Source organism: Orbicella faveolata, unplaced genomic scaffold (genome assembly GCF_042242905.1).
Source record: "Orbicella faveolata isolate gen_17 unplaced genomic scaffold, um_ofav_v1 contig_26, whole genome shotgun sequence".
Taxonomy (NCBI): Eukaryota; Metazoa; Cnidaria; class Anthozoa; order Scleractinia; family Merulinidae; genus Orbicella; species Orbicella faveolata.
The window spans coordinates 8392336-8410863 of NW_028301554.1; the positions used below are offsets into that span (position 1 = coordinate 8392336).

General features: G+C 37.9%; 1 protein-coding gene across 1 annotated transcript in view; it reads left to right on the forward strand.

Annotated features, from left to right (window-relative positions):
• Positions 1 to 3195: 3195 nt before the first annotated feature.
• The window catches only part of LOC149108013 (MAM and LDL-receptor class A domain-containing protein 2-like), a 53617-nt gene continuing 38284 nt past the window's right edge, over positions 3196 to 18528 (forward strand). The window contains exons 1-14 of the mRNA XM_089295548.1: positions 3196 to 3386; positions 5054 to 5247; positions 5732 to 6022; positions 6665 to 6860; positions 7272 to 7867; positions 9033 to 9186; positions 10853 to 11046; positions 11531 to 11821; positions 12464 to 12659; positions 13071 to 13666; positions 14639 to 14770; positions 15622 to 15857; positions 16525 to 16609; positions 17442 to 17573. Coding sequence (XP_089151674.1) covers positions 5211 to 5247; positions 5732 to 6022; positions 6665 to 6860; positions 7272 to 7867; positions 9033 to 9186; positions 10853 to 11046; positions 11531 to 11821; positions 12464 to 12659; positions 13071 to 13666; positions 14639 to 14770; positions 15622 to 15857; positions 16525 to 16609; positions 17442 to 17573 — 3136 coding nt within the window. The 5' untranslated portion in view covers positions 3196 to 3386; positions 5054 to 5210. The remainder of the gene's footprint in view (positions 3387 to 5053; positions 5248 to 5731; positions 6023 to 6664; positions 6861 to 7271; positions 7868 to 9032; positions 9187 to 10852; positions 11047 to 11530; positions 11822 to 12463; positions 12660 to 13070; positions 13667 to 14638; positions 14771 to 15621; positions 15858 to 16524; positions 16610 to 17441; positions 17574 to 18528) is intronic.

Sequence of the window (18528 nt, forward strand, 5' to 3'; positions counted from 1 at the left end):
TCTGTTTATCTTCGTTTGAAAGAAATCATGCTCTTTGAGGTAAATTTTACCATAGGAAGTGACTTTGTTGCAAAATTTAACTTCTTCTTTAGAAATCTTGCAAGCCTTACTTCGCTTTTGACCGCACCTGGTAAAAATTTCACTGAAGTGGCTGATTATTGCCAAAAAATCGGCGTTTTAGAATATCCCATTTGCTTTTAGAACGTGTTTCATGTCCAGATCTGAGCTATAAGCTAAAAAGATTGAGAATGCAAAACAAAACTTCTGGGTAATTTATCAAGCACAGACCATCTAAGACCAAATAACTATCTGTCAACAGGCAAATAAGAACAAGGAAAGAAATGCCACGTTTTTTTTTATTTTCAGCAGTAAAATGTTTCCCGACGTGAAATTTGTTTGCGTAATAGTTGACTCAGGCTGCGTCCACGTCAACTATCACGCGATAGAAATCTCAAGCTCACAATCTAAGTGTTTAATGGTTGACGAGGGCGAGCCCGAGTCAACTATCACGCATAGAAATCGAGAGCGAATAATCTAATTGTTTTAGTACAAATCCACTAGTCGTTCAAAACTTTATCTAAACGTCTTCACAGACACTTCGAAAACGCCAAGAAGCGGCCGTCATTTTGTTAACAAGGGCACACTGCTACGCCGACTCAGTATCTATCACAGAACAGATAGTGGGCAGCGTAGCCAATCAGAGAACGGCATTCGTGATAGATCGCTAGTAGATTTATACTAAAAATAAATAGTAAATATGTTCTCCGTGTTTCTATCGTGGAAGTTTGGGAGAACTCGGAAAAGCTTGCGTCTGTCGGCCCGTGTTCCGACAGCATTGCTCGTTCTCCCAAACTTCCACTCATGTTCGTTTTTAACAATTAGATTATGAGCTCGAGATTTCTATGAGGTGATAGTTGATGAGGCCGAAATTTTAGTAGAATTCTCACTGAAATTTACTTCAAATAACGATTCCCAATCACTGCTTCTCGACGTATTATTAAACTTTGCGCCTTAGAAAGATAGCTTGGATTGGAAATTGAAGTTGTGCGCGCGTGCATAATCCTTGAAATGATTTCAAGTTTTTATAAAGTCAAGAAACCTTTAATGTCCTTCTTTTAGTCTTCCTAGGAATTAAATTATCCATTTGTATCAAAATGTTCTTTCAAAACTTGTCAAAAACGACAGAACGTCGCCATTTCATATACGACCTCCAACCACTGAACACTAATGGCTGATAGTGTGTAATGGCTCAGCCAATCAGATTACAGCATTTGCATTAGTATACTAATAGAATTATACTAAAACTCAATAGAAACACGGTCCATGTTTGCTATTCCTTAAATAAACACCCCTGATTTGGCCATTGTAACTTAATGTGATATGCCTAAAACACAGATACATCAGTGCATGTTGGCTTTAGACTCAAACCCGATGCATCTTACGAGGTCTTTTTATTTCCCACTTAGATTACCTTCGAGGGGATTCGTGGACTCTCCTTCACAGGCGACATTGCTATTGATGACGTATCCATTATCGATGGAATCTGTCAAGGTATATCTCGAATTATCGCTATTTGTTCGCCTTGGCTCTCTCCAAACATCACGGACTGTGGAAACCTTTTCTTCCCCTTAACTCCGTTCTTTTTTTAAATGTTCAGTTCTTTATTGTTCGGGAAAAGCTAAAATCACGATACTTTCGCAATGTTTAATTTTACAATAACTGTCAGACTTCTTGCAAGCTCGTTGACTCATGTAATGCAAACCCTCGACTACATATCGGGTTTGCATTACTGCGTCGAATTCTACCAACCCTCCTCGTTTTTAGTTGAGGCTAAAAAACACGGAGAAAATTCTTTATTGCCTAAGCATGCAACATATTACACATGAGAGAGCGTGTTTTACCACATTTCTAAACACCGAGTTGAGAGTTTGCGAATCCGCAGCGGCGTATTTTTGACGAACCTGAAGGTGTTTAGAAATGTGGTGAAGCATTGTCTCGAGGGTTTCATATAATTTCTCAATCAAAACTAAAACTAAGTAGAAAAATGGGAAATAAAATCGTAAAAATCTACGCAAACAATTACGAAATGTCCAAACACTGACGAATTTAATTAATTACAGTTTCTGAATGACGATTATGAGCTCCTTTAGGCTGAAGACCTACTTTAATGGAAGTTCCCAACTTTCAGTGTCCATTTTGACGAATATTTTGGCGATTTTTCTTCAACATCTGCTCAAGATCCGTATGATACTGAGTCCAGTAAAACATAAACAAACGAAAACCACACAACAACAAATTCAAAGTCATCTCAAGAAGGTAGATGTTTCCAGGTTTCCGGTAGTTTCAAACGAAGCAACAAAACAGCTCAACTCTGTTGCTGTGAATAAACATAGTCAAAATACGCCACGCTGCACAAAATAGTGCATGAACGAACGTCTTACGAAGCCGGTGCCAGTCCCGCCATCTTGGAAATATCTTAAAACAAATGGCGCTGCAAGGACTTGACAAGGTCCTGAGTATTGAGTCCCACGCCGTGGTTACAAAAAGAAACGGAGATGATAACGAGCTGGACCCCTTAAAATCATGCCATTGAACGGTATTTAAAAGAAAAAAAAACGTACTATCCACTGGGCATCGTGCACTCGAGGGAGTTTCACAACTCAAAAGAAATCGATCGCAGAATTACACAGGATATGCACCTTCAAATTCCTTCCCCAAAGACAATGAAAAGTCTCAGCCTCAACCACAGAAGGAAGGTAGGTCTTCCATAATTGATTCAGGCGACGAGAATTGTACTTTTATACCTGAAGTAGACTATTTTTGACTTCAGATCAGAACTGCTTGGTTCTTTGTCATGCTCAAATGAGTTTTCGTCACATGACATCGTTTTGCATACTAAATTAGACGTAAAGGCGTTTCCGGTTCCGCATTTTTTAACAAACCGGCTACCGGAACAATACACCAAAAATCTAAAATTTAAGGCGATAAAATTGTGCGATTTCAAAATGGATCTAATAAAGTGGCAATTGAACTTCGTGTCGTGCAATTTTGGTCTGAAATCATACTTGTGATTTCAAGTCGAACTCGCGCTGCGCGCTCGTTCGATTTTGAAATCACGCGTATGATTTCAGACCAAATTGCACTCCACTCAGTTCAATTACCATTATTTACATCCTAGCAATGTCCATTCCAGTCATAAACTAAATAGCGTTTTTTTTTTCGTTTCTTCAAGGCTGTTCAACAACTTTAAATGAGACCTTTGGCCAAATAGAGTTCACCACTACAAGCTACCATGATGTTCGATGTAACTGGAAGATACACAGTGCTGGTATCAGTGAAGCCGTCGCTTTCATCTCAGTTCAAGAATTAAATCTTTACTATTGCAGGTATAGTGAATTAAGAGGCTGTCTCTGTAAAAACCGACCACTGATTTTACTTGGAATGTTCGATTTTTCTCATAAGCTGAGATTTCGAAGCCCTTACCTAGTCAATCACTAAAACGAGGTTTATTTGATTAAAAATTCTAACTGAATTTTTCTAGGATTAATTGAGGTTCGGTCCGCTCGACACAAGTTGCATGCCTGCCGAAACTGGAAAAATAGCACATATTGCCGGCGCTCTAAAAAAAATAATAATATTCGCTCAAAAGTTCCAAAGTCCCAATTCTTTTTTCAACTATAAATATATCATAGCAGTTTGTTTAGATTTTCTACCCGTTAAATCGAGTTTTGAACCAAACGCGAAAACACCTCACTTTGAAGGCACGTTTTAAAAATGTGGCACCTCTTTGAAACTGCTGAACTACATGAATAGAAAGTATAAATGTCCCTTAATTTAAAACAATAATAAGATTTGTCTGCCCACTAGGTTTTCAAAACTCACTACCGCTTAAAGTTTAGGAAATTTTGAAAATATTCCAGCGAGTAACTAACATACTCGCCCTCGTAAAGTGCTCCGAAAAATTCACGTAAATATCTTACCTGGCTTCAAGATTGAAGTGATTGATTCAAGGAATCAATGATGTGATACCCACGGGAAGATTGGGAACTAAGACACCTGTTGTAAACACAAATGGCCGTGGCATTTATCAATCCTTCCTTGGATCCTTGGATCCCCGAATCCCCGTTTACTGTTCATACATGTATGTGTGCCGAGAGTTGTCCGAAAGAGTGCTTCTACAAACCTGTCTGATAACAACTTGACAAGTAAATTAGTGGAAAAAGGAGTTTTTTAAACCAATCGCTATCGAGGAAGTTGTAATTTTTATGATTAGTTAAGTTATATTATATCTATGACTGACAAAATTACTCCATTTTGATCGGCTGAAGGCAGGCAAATTTATCGTTAATTTTTAATTTGCACAACAGTGCAAATTAATGCGCGCGTTGGTATTTTCTCTCAGTCATATAATGAATAAGTAATCGTATGAAAGCTCAAGCATTTAATGTAAGGTAAGGTAAGGTGAGTTAAGGTAAGGCAAGGTGTTCTTTGAAATTACACTCGCTTAACGGTGCGTGCAATTTGGAGAGAGTTTTCAAATACCTGTAAGGATCAGCGAAAACCAACAAAAACGCATTTTAGGGTAAGTTGGTCAGTTTCAGAACATCGACCATTGTGAGCGCTATATACCGATCCGTAACTGTCATTAATTTATTAATCAAGTACACATAAGGCGCAGAGTAAATACAAATGTGCCACATCATTTTTACTACAGAAAACCAGCTAAACAGGTTAGTTTAAGTCCTATTTGTTCTCGAAAGTGAGATTAACGTAAAGCAAAACGTTCTACAATTGAAAATCTCTCATTAGACATTTTAGTGTGTGATGTCGTAATATGGTATATTACTTGAGATTTGTACTTTGATTCACACTGTAGGCTCGGCAAAATACTGACCGACTGTAGAAAATATACAGCGATATTGTTAAAACAAACAAACAAACAAAAAAACAGCAATACTGTTCAATGAATGTTTTAGAATTCAAAAATATATATACTAAGTTTTCACCTACATCTAAGATATATTTTTCCCCTTTTTTTCTCCGAATAATTCAGCGAATTTGTCAAGATCATCGACGGAAATGGTACGGAAGTTCTCTATTACCTTGGTTGTGTGTCATTTGCTCCAGAAATTCTAGCAGATGTTCAATTTGGTCTTTCAAATAACATCTCCATTCAAGTATACACACAGAGCTATGGCAATAGTATCAAAATGAAGTACGCCATTTTGAAAGAGGGTCTCGCGTCAGGTATGCTAGCTGTAACTGCTGCTGTACTGTTACTGTTACTGTTACTGTTGGTTGTAGTGATATTCCTGTGGTGATAGTACTGCCTTGCTTATCCTACAGCAGCATTTAAGGCCTCTTTTGCAGGTCATTTGTTAGTGCCACTTCTGTTTTCTTTCCTACAGTGACTCCCGGTATTGTTAAGTCTGCTCTTGATTCTGCTACTGCTACTGCTAATGCTAAAGTTGCTGTCAGTGCTACTGCTACTGCTACGTACCATCACTGCAACTACAAATGTCACTACGTGGGCTTAGCCTTCAGCTTCGGCAGTGGCTTATACCGCTGTACTTCTGTGACTAGCTGAGTAACACAGAGGCTATTCCTACTATTCTCTCTGTTTGTAATGAGACAACTGACTTGACAACTACTATAATTAAAAAAGCCAAGTAGATATTTCTAAATCATATTTCGTGTAATTTGTTTTTATTTGGGTCAAATATTTTCCTAGCCATACCGGTTCTGGGATGGAATGTGACAATTTTCGATATCTCATCCAGCAACTTTAACCTTCAATGGACAAAGCTCTATACAGTCGTCAACCAATATGCGAACTTTTACATAATTGAAGTTAAAAGTGTCCAAGGCACTGTACTGACCTTAGAAACTGTTCCTGGAAACATTACAAGTACGGTTATTAAAGGACTGAAGCCCTCTTCTAAGTATCGCGTGGGTGTATTTGGCATTGATAGCGTTGGACAACCATACAAGAGCTTGGAAAGTGTTACTACTACTAAGGAAGGTAGGAGACAAGAGACTAACTGAGTGGTTATTGCTTTCATCAGATTATGTAAGTTGTCCGGAAAGCTTGTTACTTTATCAAACTGAATATTCTGTATTCATGAGAACATATATGTGACAAAATCCAAAAAATAGACATGCCCACAATTAACCCAAGTTAGCCCGTGGCGAAAAGACTCCCTTTTTGCCCCCTGATGGAAGATTGTCACGTCACGTAGCACTTGAACATCAATAGAGGGCCCTTAACCACTGTTTTTAACCTCTGTTTTAACAAGAAAGTAGATTTCCCAGAGAAAAAGTCAAAATGAATGCTATTAAGTATAAAAAGGCAGTTCAGACGATGTGAAGGTGCCAAAAATGATTTACTCTTCTCTTGCTTAAGATGGCTGGTCATCGAACGGCCCAGTTCCTGAGCTATGTCACCGCACCAGACTTTACGTTAACCTTTTTCAAGTTACTTAGTGATGTGTTCTTGGGCAATAACAAGACTTCTTTCTCGCATTCTTCCCTTATAGTCAAGAGTATAAATGGTTAACTGCAAAATGAATCGGCCAATTTCGATTACCTAATTCAACAACAAAGACGTTTAGTGAAATAAATTAGTTTACAGTACTTACTTCACTTTTTTGCTCTTTGAATTAAGTATTTTGCGGCTCCCGACCCAGTACGAGTCGGATTGTTGGTGGTACAGTTGCACCTGTCAACAGCTGGCCATGGCAGGTGATGGTGACAGACGAGTATGGAGATCATTTTTGTGGCGGTTCATTAGTGGACCCTTATTGGGTGGTGACAGCAGCTCATTGTATGACTGGGCATACTCCATCTGATGTTAAGATAAGGTAGTTGAATTTTATTTAGTTTTTAAGACAAGGACACGAAAATTATATACTGGAAAAAGTAACGATTTTTATGATAAGCCTAGGATACGCGTAACAACGACAATAAGTGCTGGAGGAGGAGTTACAGAAGGAGGAAAGGGGAGAAGGATAAGTAGAAAAAGAAGAAATAGGCGAAGAATAAGGAAGAGGAGAAATATATAATTGAAAAAAAAATCGAAAAATCTGATAGTCTCTGATACTTTTAACACCACATTCGAATCTTTAAACATATAATAACTGGCCTTTTAGTCCGAGCAAAAGATTTTAATAAATTGAAAACCCAAAGTTATGAAATTATAAAACGCTTTTTCTGTCCGAGATGGACTCGATAACCCTAAGTAACTGAAATATTCGTTTAATGCTTTTTTTCAGATTAGGAGCCCATTATAGAACATATGGAAGTGTTGGAACAGAACAAGATATTGAGGTTGAAAAAATCATCGTGCATGAGAATTACGGAAGTCCTCTTTATGACAGCAATGATATCGCCTTAATCAATCTCGCGAACTCTGCTGAACTAGGACAAGGCGTCGGGCTTGTTTGTTTGCCGGACACTGGTCATCAGCTTCTCTTTGACGACCTTGACAAAAGGTGCTGGATAACTGGTTGGGGACATTTATCGTTTTGGGGCTCCTCCCCAAACACACTAATGCAAGCATCTTTGCCATTAGTGTCAAAACAACGATGCCAGAATGCTTATCCTGGTGAAATCGACGATTCCATGCTCTGTGCTGGTCTAGATGAAGGAGGTATTGATACTTGTCAGGGTGATAGTGGCGGACCCTTGGTGTGCGAGTTTAATGGTACGTGGTACCTCGAGGGAGTCACCAGCTGGGGATATGGATGTGCCGAGCCTGGAAAATATGGAGTATACGCTAAAGTTCGAGCCTTGACATCGTGGCTATCAACAAATATGTACACGGTTGTTGCACCTAGTGCATCACCACAAAACCAGTCATTACCAATGGGTAAGCGTAATATAAAATAGGTAAGCGTAATATTGGATAATATAGATGTCAAATGGGTTGAGCTACATTCTTGCTTCTTTCGTATTTTAAGACCTACTTTAATGGAAGTTCCCAACTTTCAATCCCCATTTTGACGAATATTTTGGCGATTTTTCTTCACCATCTGCTCAAGATCCGTATGATACTGAGTCCAGTAAAACATAAACAAACGAAAACCACACAACAACACATTCAGAGTCATCTCGAGAAGGTAGATGTTTCCAGGTTTCCGGTAGTTTCAAACGAAGCAACAAAACAGCTCAACTCTGTTGCTGTGAATAAACATAGTCAAAATACGTCGCGCTGCACAAAATAGTGCATGAACGAACGTCTTACGAAGCCGGTGCCAGTCCCGCCATCTTGGAAATATCTTAAAACAAATGGCGCTGCAAGAACTTGACAAGGTCCTGAGTATTGAGTCCCACGCCGTGGTTACAAAAAGAAACGGAGATGATAACGAGCTGGACCCCTTAAAATCATGCCATTGAACGGTATTTAAAAGAAAAAAAACGTACTATCCACTGGGCATCGTGCACTCGAGGGAGTTTCACAACTCAAAAGAAATCGATCGCAGAATTACACAGGATATGCACCTTCAAATTCCTTCCCCAAAGACAATGAAAAGTCTCAGCCTCAACCACAGAAGGAAGGTAGGCCTTCCATAATTGATTCAGGCGACGAGAATTGTACTTTTATACCTGAAGTAGACTATTTTCGACTTCAGATCAGAACTGCTTGGTTCTTTGTCATGCTCGAATGAGTTTTCGTCACATGACATCGTTTTGCATACTAAATTAGACGTAAAGGCGTTTCCGGTTCCGCATTTGTTAACAAACCGGCTACCGGAACAATACACCAAAAATCTAAAATTTAAGGCGATAAAATTGTGCGATTTCAAAATGGATCTAATAAAGTGGCAATTGAACTTCGTGTCGTGCAATTTTGGTCTGAAATCATACTTGTGATTTCAAGTCGAACTCGCGCTGCGCGCTCGTTCGATTTTGAAATCACGCGTATGATTTCAGACCAAATTGCACTCCACTCAGTTCAGTTACCATTATTTACATCCTAGCAATGTCCATTCCAGTCATAAACTAAATAGCGTTTTTTTTTTCGTTTCTTCAAGGCTGTTCAACAACTTTAAATGAGACCTTTGGCCAAATAGAGTTCACCACTACAAGCTACCATGATGTTCGATGTAACTGGAAGATACACAGTGCTGGTATCAGTGAAGCCGTCGCTTTCATCTCAGTTCAAGAATTAAATCTTTACTATTGCAGGTATAGTAAATTAAGAGACTGTCTCTGTAAAAACCGACCACTGATTTTACTTGGAATGTTCGATTTTTCTCATAAGCTGAGATTTCGAAGCCCTCACCTAGTCAATCACTAAAACGAGTTTTATTTGATTAAAAATTCTAATTGAATTTTTCTAGGATTAATTGAGGTTCGGTCCGCTCGACACAAGTTGCATGCCTGCCGAAACTGGAAAAATAGCACATATTGCCGGCGCTCTAAAAAAAATAATAATATTCGCTCAAAAGTTCCAAAGTCCCAATTCTTTTTTCAACTATAAATATATCATAGCAGTTTGTTTAGATTTTCTACCCGTTAAATCGAGTTTTGAACCAAACGCGAAAACAGCTCACTTTGAAGGCACGGTTTAGAAATGTGGCACCTCTTTGAAACTGCTGAACTACATGAATAGAAAGTATAAATGTCCCTTAATTTAAAACAATAATAAGATTTGTCTGCCCACTAGGTTTTCAAAACTCACTACCGCTTAAAGTTCAGGAAATTTTGAAACTATTCCAGCGAGTAACTAACATACTCGCCCTCGTAAAGTGCTCCGAAAAATTCACGTAAATATCTTACCTAGCTTCAAGATTGAAGTGATTGATTCAAGGAATCAATGATGTGATACCCACGGGAAGATTGGGAACTAAGACACCTGTTGTAAACACAAATGGCCGTGGCATTTATCAATCCTTCCTTGGATCCTTGGATCCCCGAATCCCCGTTTACTGTTCATACATGTATGTGTGCCGAGAGTTGTCCGAAAGAGTGCTTCTACAAACCTGTCTGATAACAACTTGACAAGTAAATTAGTGGAAAAAGGAGTTTTTTAAACCAATCGCTATCGAGGAAGTTGTAATTTTTATGATTAGTTAAGTTATATTATATCTATGACTGACAAAATTACTCCATTTTGATCGGCTGAAGGCAGGCAAATTTATCGTTAATTTTTAATTTGCACAACAGTGCAAATTAATGCGCGCGTTGGTATTTTCTCTCAGTCATATAATGAATAAGTAATCGTATGAAAGCTCAAGCATTTAATGTAAGGTAAGGTAAGGTGAGTTAAGGTAAGGCAAGGTGTTCTTTGAAATTACACTCGCTTAACGGTGCGTGCAATTTGGAGAGAGTTTTCAAATACCTGTAAGGATCAGCGAAAACCAACAAAAACGCATTTTAGGGTAAGTTGGTCAGTTTCAGAACATCGACCATTGTGAGCGCTATATACCGATCCGTAACTGTCATTAATTTATTAATCAAGTACACATAAGGCGCAGAGTAAATGCAAATATGCCACATCATTTTTACTGCAAAAAACCAGCTAAACAGGTTAGTTTAAGTCCTATTTGTTCTCGAAAGTGAGATTAACGTAAAGCAAAACGTTCTACAATTGCAAATCTCTTATTAGACATTTTAGTGTGTGATGTCGTAATATGGTATATTACTTGAGATTTGTACTTTGATTCACACTGTAGGCTCGGCAAAATACTGACCGACTCTAAAAATATACAGCGATATTGTTAAAACAAACAAACAAACAAAAAAACAGCAATACTGTTCAATGAATGTTTTAGAATTCAAAAATATATATACTAAGTTTTCACCTACATCTAAGATATATTTTTCCCCTTTTTTTCTCCGAATAATTCAGCGAATTTGTCAAGATCATCGACGGAAATGGTACGGAAGTTCTCTATTACCTTGGTTGTGTGTCATTTGCTCCAGAAATTCTAGCAGATGTTCAATTTGGTCTTTCAAATAACATCTCCATTCAAGTATACACACAGAGCTATGGCAATAGTATCAAAATGAAGTACGCCATTTTGAAAGAGGGTCTCGCGTCAGGTATGCTAGCTGTAACTGCTGCTGTACTGTTACTGTTACTGTTACTGTTGGTTGTAGTGATATTCCTGTGGTGATAGTACTGCCTTGCTTATCCTACAGCAGCATTTAAGGCCTCTTTTGCAGGTCATTTGTTAGTGCCACTTCTGTTTTCTTTCCTACAGTGACTCCCGGTATTGTTAAGTCTGCTCTTGATTCTGCTACTGCTACTGCTAATGCTAAAGTTGCTGTCAGTGCTACTGCTACTGCTACGTACCATCACTGCAACTACAAATGTCACTACGTGGGCTTAGCCTTCAGCTTCGGCAGTGGCTTATACCGCTGTACTTCTGTGACTAGCTGAGTAACACAGAGGCTATTCCTACTATTCTCTCTGTTTGTAATGAGACAACTGACTTGACAACTACTATAATTAAAAAAGCCAAGTAGATATTTCTAAATCATATTTCGTGTAATTTGTTTTTATTTGGGTCAAATATTTTCCTAGCCATACCGGTTCTGGGATGGAATGTGACAATTTTCGATATCTCATCCAGCAACTTTAACCTTCAATGGACAAAGCTCTATACAGTCGTCAACCAATATGCGAACTTTTACATAATTGAAGTTAAAAGTGTCCAAGGCACTGTACTGACCTTAGAAACTGTTCCTGGAAACATTACAAGTACGGTTATTAAAGGACTGAAGCCCTCTTCTAAGTATCGCGTGGGTGTATTTGGCATTGATAGCGTTGGACAACCATACAAGAGCTTGGAAAGTGTTACTACTACTAAGGAAGGTAGGAGACAAGAGACTAACTGAGTGGTTATTGCTTTCATCAGATTATGTAAGTTGTCCGGAAAGCTTGTTACTTTATCAAACTGAATATTCTGTATTCATGAGAACATATATGTGACAAAATCCAAAAAATAGACATGCCCACAATTAACCCAAGTTAGCCCGTGGCGAAAAGACTCCCTTTTTGCCCCCTGATGGAAGATTGTCACGTCACGTAGCACTTGAACATCAATAGAGGGCCCTTAACCACTGTTTTTAACCTCTGTTTTAACAAGAAAGTAGATTTCCCAGAGAAAAAGTCAAAATGAATGCTATTAAGTATAAAAAGGCAGTTCAGACGATGTGAAGGTGCCAAAAATGATTTACTCTTCTCTTGCTTAAGATGGCTGGTCATCGAACGGCCCAGTTCCTGAGCTATGTCACCGCACCAGACTTTACGTTAACCTTTTTCAAGTTACTTAGTGATGTGTTCTTGGGCAATAACAAGACTTCTTTCTCGCATTCTTCCCTTATAGTCAAGAGTATAAATGGTTAACTGCAAAATGAATCGGCCAATTTCGATTACCTAATTCAACAACAAAGACGTTTAGTGAAATAAATTAGTTTACAGTACTTACTTCACTTTTTTGCTCTTTGAATTAAGTATTTTGCGGCTCCCGACCCAGTACGAGTCGGATTGTTGGTGGTACAGTTGCACCTGTCAACAGCTGGCCATGGCAGGTGATGGTGACAGACGAGTATGGAGATCATTTTTGTGGCGGTTCATTAGTGGACCCTTATTGGGTGGTGACAGCAGCTCATTGTATGACTGGGCATACTCCATCTGATGTTAAGATAAGGTAGTTGAATTTTATTTAGTTTTTAAGACAAGGACACGAAAATTATATACTGGAAAAAGTAACGATTTTTATGATAAGCCTAGGATACGCGTAACAACGACAATAAGTGCTGGAGGAGGAGTTACAGAAGGAGGAAAGGGGAGAAGGATAAGTAGAAAAAGAAGAAATAGGCGAAGAATAAGGAAGAGGAGAAATATATAATTGAAAAAAAAATCGAAAAATCTGATAGTCTCTGATACTTTTAACACCACATTCGAATCTTTAAACATATAATAACTGGCCTTTTAGTCCGAGCAAAAGATTTTAATAAATTGAAAACCCAAAGTTATGAAATTGTAAAACGCTTTTTCTGTCCGAGATGGACTCGATAACTCTAAGTAACTGAAATATTCGTTTAACGCTTTTTTTCAGATTAGGAGCCCATTATAGAACATATGGAAGTGTTGGAACAGAACAAGATATTGAGGTTGAAAAAATCATCGTGCATGAGAATTACGGAAGTCCTCTTTATGACAGCAATGATATCGCCTTAATCAATCTCGCGAACTCTGCTGAACTAGGACAAGGCGTCGGGCTTGTTTGTTTGCCGGACACTGGTCATCAGCTTCCCTTTGACGACCTTGACAAAAGGTGCTGGATAACTGGTTGGGGACATTTATCGTTTTGGGGCTCCTCCCCAAACACACTAATGCAAGCATCTTTGCCATTAGTGTCAAAACAACGATGCCAGAATGCCTATCCTGGTGAAATCGACGATTCCATGCTCTGTGCTGGTCTAGATGAAGGAGGTATTGATACTTGTCAGGGTGATAGTGGCGGACCCTTGGTGTGCGAGTTTAATGGTACGTGGTACCTCGAGGGAGTCACCAGCTGGGGATATGGATGTGCCGAGCCTGGAAAATATGGAGTATACGCTAAAGTTCGAGCCTTGACATCGTGGCTATCAACAAATATGTACACGGTTGTTGCACCTAGTGCATCACCACAAAACCAGTCATTACCAATGGGTAAGCGTAATATAAAATAGGTAAGCGTAATATTGGATAATATAGATGTCAAATGGGTTGAGCTACATTCTTGCTTCTTTCGTATTTTTTTGTTTCTTTTTTTTTTTTTTTCGTGTCGGTGACCAGGACCAAGCCTCTACTCGGCCGACGTTGACTCCTCGTTCAAACTTTGAAACACACGGCATTTAATGTTTTATATAGTGGAACTATCATGCGAACATGGGCAAGAAGAGCCAAGTCTTTTCGTGGTGACAGCCACGAAGATTTGAAAAGATTTTTACTGCATGATATTAATGTGTGGACATTTTACGATATGGACATGTGAATATTCAAACGTAGAAAAATACGCTTGTTTACAGAGTGAAATGGTTTTGGTGTTATAAAAGCATAGAGAGTCGTCGTAGAAATTATATATTTGCCATTGCTTAAAAAATGTGTTTTTTATGACGTCTTTGTTATAGATTTTGACCGTAGCTAATTTACACAATTTTGAATGCATTTTGTTTGAGCAAAAATGTTTACGTCTTCAAAAAGAGGCAGTGAACTATGTTCTTGCATACGGTGGCTGCGCCCGTAGTACGAGATGCAGTCAAAACCGAACTGTCCGAAATGACACGATGGTCCATAATTGTCGATAGAACAGGCCATAATGGGGAAGGGGCTCTGAGAGGCTGGAGGCACATACTCAGCAAATATCGACTCAAGTACCCCCTCCGGGAGAGTTACCGTTGTTGCAAGCTACGAGAACGCGTAAAACAGAGTAACCTAATGGTCCATGTCCTTGTAACAATTTTCTTTTAGTTGGCAATGCATATTTTCAGTTTGCAAGTATTTCCTAGCTTGGCTTCCAGGTAACAAAATGGTCACGAATTATAATTTTCTGGCCCTCGAAAACGACCATGCATCTCGGCTATCACACAACTTAAATTCAAAATAAGTCTCCAACAGTAAATATCCATGTAACTATTTTAGGCTGGTGTAATTTCGACCACGGTTTGTGTTCTGGGTGGAGTCAATCGTCCTCGGATGATTTTGATTGGACGCTGGCCTCTGGCTCGACGCCTTCCTCTTCTACAGGTCCAACCCACGGTCAAGGGGGTTCAGGTTAGATTAGTTTCTTTGTTTAATTTTCGTAATATTATCTATTCATTAAAATCACTTACACAGTGTAAAACAGTTTCTCGACGTATGGTGACGTTGTACGAATTAAGTCGTTAATAAATCGTCTATAAATATTCCAATCGACAACTACAGTTGTTGTTTGATAGTTATATTTCATACAGTGATACTGTCCGCCGAAGTTCAGATCTATAGTCATGGCATTCAAGCCAGGCGAGTGGTTTACGAATGGGCATGTACGCGCAATTGCAAAAAGTAAATGGGCACTTTGCACATAGAAGCCAAATTGCTCTGTTATTGTTGATCTGAACCAAACTCAAATCGTTGGTTTTAATGCTAGTGATCAAGGAATGCTTTCCACCAAACATTACATCAAAAGACGAAATATTTTATACTCGATGAAACAATGAATCAATGAATCGATGAATCAATGAATCAATGAATCAATGAATCAATGAATCAATGAATCAATAAATCAATAAATCAATAAATCAATAAATCAATAAATCAATAAATCAATAAATCAATAAATCAATAAATCAATAAATCAATAAATCAATAAATCAATAAATCAATAAATCAATAAATCAATAAATCAATAAATCAATAAATCAATAAATCAATAAATCAATAAATCAATAAATCAATGAATCAATGAATCAGTGAATCAATGAGTCAATAACTCAATGAGTCAATGAGTCAATGAATAAATGAATGAATAAATCGATCAATAGATAAATAACTCAATTAACTGAATAACTAATTAATTAATTGATTAATCAATGCTTTGATTTTAAATGTTGTTTTTGTAGTTATGTATTGATGTATTTCTACAGGAAAATATATGTACATCGAGGCATCTTCCCCTAGAAAGCCTGGCGAAATTGCAAAACTGGTAGTTACAGTTCCAAATAATGGAAATCAATCGTGTCTTTCATTTTACTATCACATGTATGGGGCGTCGGCTGGAACTCTCAATGTCTACAGTGGAAATATCAAAGTTTTTACCGCGACCGGAAACCAGGGAGATAATTGGTTCATGATGGAAGCCAACTTATATTTGGAAGGAGTGGTAAGTAAAATATTGCCTTTCATAGGTACATTAAACCTACTGGGCATATCAAAAGACCTGATTTTAAGCGGACATATAAGTATTATTATTATTATTATTATTATTATTATTATCATTATTATTATTATTATTGTCGTCCTCACGTAATGTTTGCTTAGAGTCCTTAGGGCCGAGACCAAACCATGGTCCTGGGGCACTAGGGGATAGCCAGTTTTTAGCTTGATTAGCTTTAGCTTTATTATTATTATTATTATTATCATCATCCTCATCATTATTATTATTATTATTATTATATAACTATTACCCGGCAGCTGTCACTCTTGGAAATAAATTCAATATATTGCTGTAAAATCTGCGTGCAATTATTGACATCTCCACTGAGAGAAGAAAGATACACTATGCACATGAATCCGCGCGTATCCAGTGAGGATGAAGGCCTTATAAGTTAATCCCTCTAAGCATGTTTTTAGATACCTTGAAGTAGTCAATCTTAAGACTTGAATTTCACTCTCGTTAACAACCCAAGCGACTTAACACGCATCCTCCACCTAAACGCCTATGCAACTTACATGGAACATTATCCGTCGCAGAACTGGGTACCATGTCTCAAAAAGTATCGACCGCAATTACCTTGAGGATTTACCAACTGCTGAAAACATGTTTGCAGGTCACATTTGAAGGTATAATTGGAGGTTCTTACACGGGTGATGTCGCCATTGATGAAGTGAAAATTACGCAAGGGAGCTGTCGAGGTAAATATATACATAGGCGAAAGTCCGAATAAACCCAGTTACCTTCAAACTTTTCAAAGTAATAAATCGGGTTTTAAAAGTTTCTAGCTGTCCCGCCTATAAACCATGTTCTCTTTGATCGTCTTGAGTTTCCCGAATTTTTCACGTATCGGCCAAAAAGACACCATGGAAAAGCACGCGTTAAGACACACTCCACTAAGGCCTTTTTTCTGGCCCACTTATTCATCTTTGCCGAGTATTGTAGGTGTCACAATTTCTGCCTCCTTTTTAATGTCACTGGATGTGATTATGTATTATGTATTAGTGAAAATTGCTTTATGAAAATGCCAGTAATAATAGTAAAATATAAATAAATATAAATAAATAATTGATCAGTGTAACGATGTAAATTCGCATTTGGCAATTTTATCTGATGAGTGCCGCACACAAGTTGTGTAGTGCGAAACTAAATAATGATAAAATGCCAAGTCAAATCTACAATTGATCAGTTCGTCATCTATTATAAATAAATAATTCAATGTATTTATCACTGTTGTGCTAATTGGGGACACTGTAAATAAATAAATGAATGAATGAATAAATAAATAAATAAATAAATAAATAAATAAATAAATAAATAAATAAATAAATAAACAAATATTGCAGAGAGAACATAAACTATTAAGAATCCCGTATTACTGCAGAGTGCGGTGGAAAGGGTTGAACTCGAACCTACCGAGAACAAATCAGCAGATAGCTGTAGGGAGGAGGTTTTGAACCCGGGATCTCCAGTAGTTTGTCATGTGAGTACTTTAAACTGCAACTGATTAATTTAATATTCTATTACCTTCAGTTTCATGTAGCTTTGACAGCGGTTTGTGCACCGGATGGAGTCAATCTACTTCAGATGTATTTGATTGGACACTTAACTCTGGATCCACACCGTCGTTGTCCACGGGACCATCGTCAGATCTTAGTGGAACAGGTGAGTTGTCTCTCATTTGTTTTTTTGGTCTTCAGGCAAACTACGTGGCTGACTTTAGAAAATAGCCCAAAGAAAATACATGCGCCTATTGGTTTAAAATCGTCTTTCTATTTAACATTTAGGTTCTGAGGTCGAGATTTCTATCACCCATAGAAATCTTGAGCTCATAATCTTATTAGTATAAATCTAGTAGTATTATTAGTTGATAAACTATTACGTGTCACCCTCAATGAATAAAGTTTTGATTTGATTTGATTTGATTTAGTAATCTAGTAGTATAAATCTACTAGTCGTTCAAAATTGTAACTTAATCCTCTCCACAGACACCTCGAAAACGTAAAGAAGCGGCCGTAATTTTATTAACAAAGTTTATGCACACTGCTACGCAACTTACTATCTACAACAGAATAGATAGTGAGTAGCGTAGCCAATCAGAGAACAGCATTCGCGATGGAACGGTAGTAGATTTACACTAAAACTCGATACTAACACAGAACTAGCACGGGCTGTTGACGTATATGTAATGATGGCACGAGCAAAGAGAATTTGCATTTTTCATGATCAAAGTAAACAAGTTGATTTCTTCTTTTTGTCGCGGAATTTTCTAAACCAAATAGATGTAACATGTTCTCGGTGTTTCCATATCGAAACCGCTGTGGAAACAGTCGCCTGAGCTGTTGGCTTGTGTTATCACAGCATTTGTGGTATTTCAGTAATAGATCACATAAGACGTCAAAATGTGGTGAGAACAAAAAAGTGGCACACGAGGCGATAGCCCAGTGTCAAAATGACGCCACTGTCAAACTTGAATTAAACGACTTCAACTGCTTAATCCACAAAATTTGTACAAACACCGGAAAAGTCAAGTCAGTTTTTGTCATCAGAGCATCCCTGTGAGCTGAAAAACCTGGTCGTTGCCTGAATATTGCAGGAGTTGAAAAATGCGCTCAAAAAA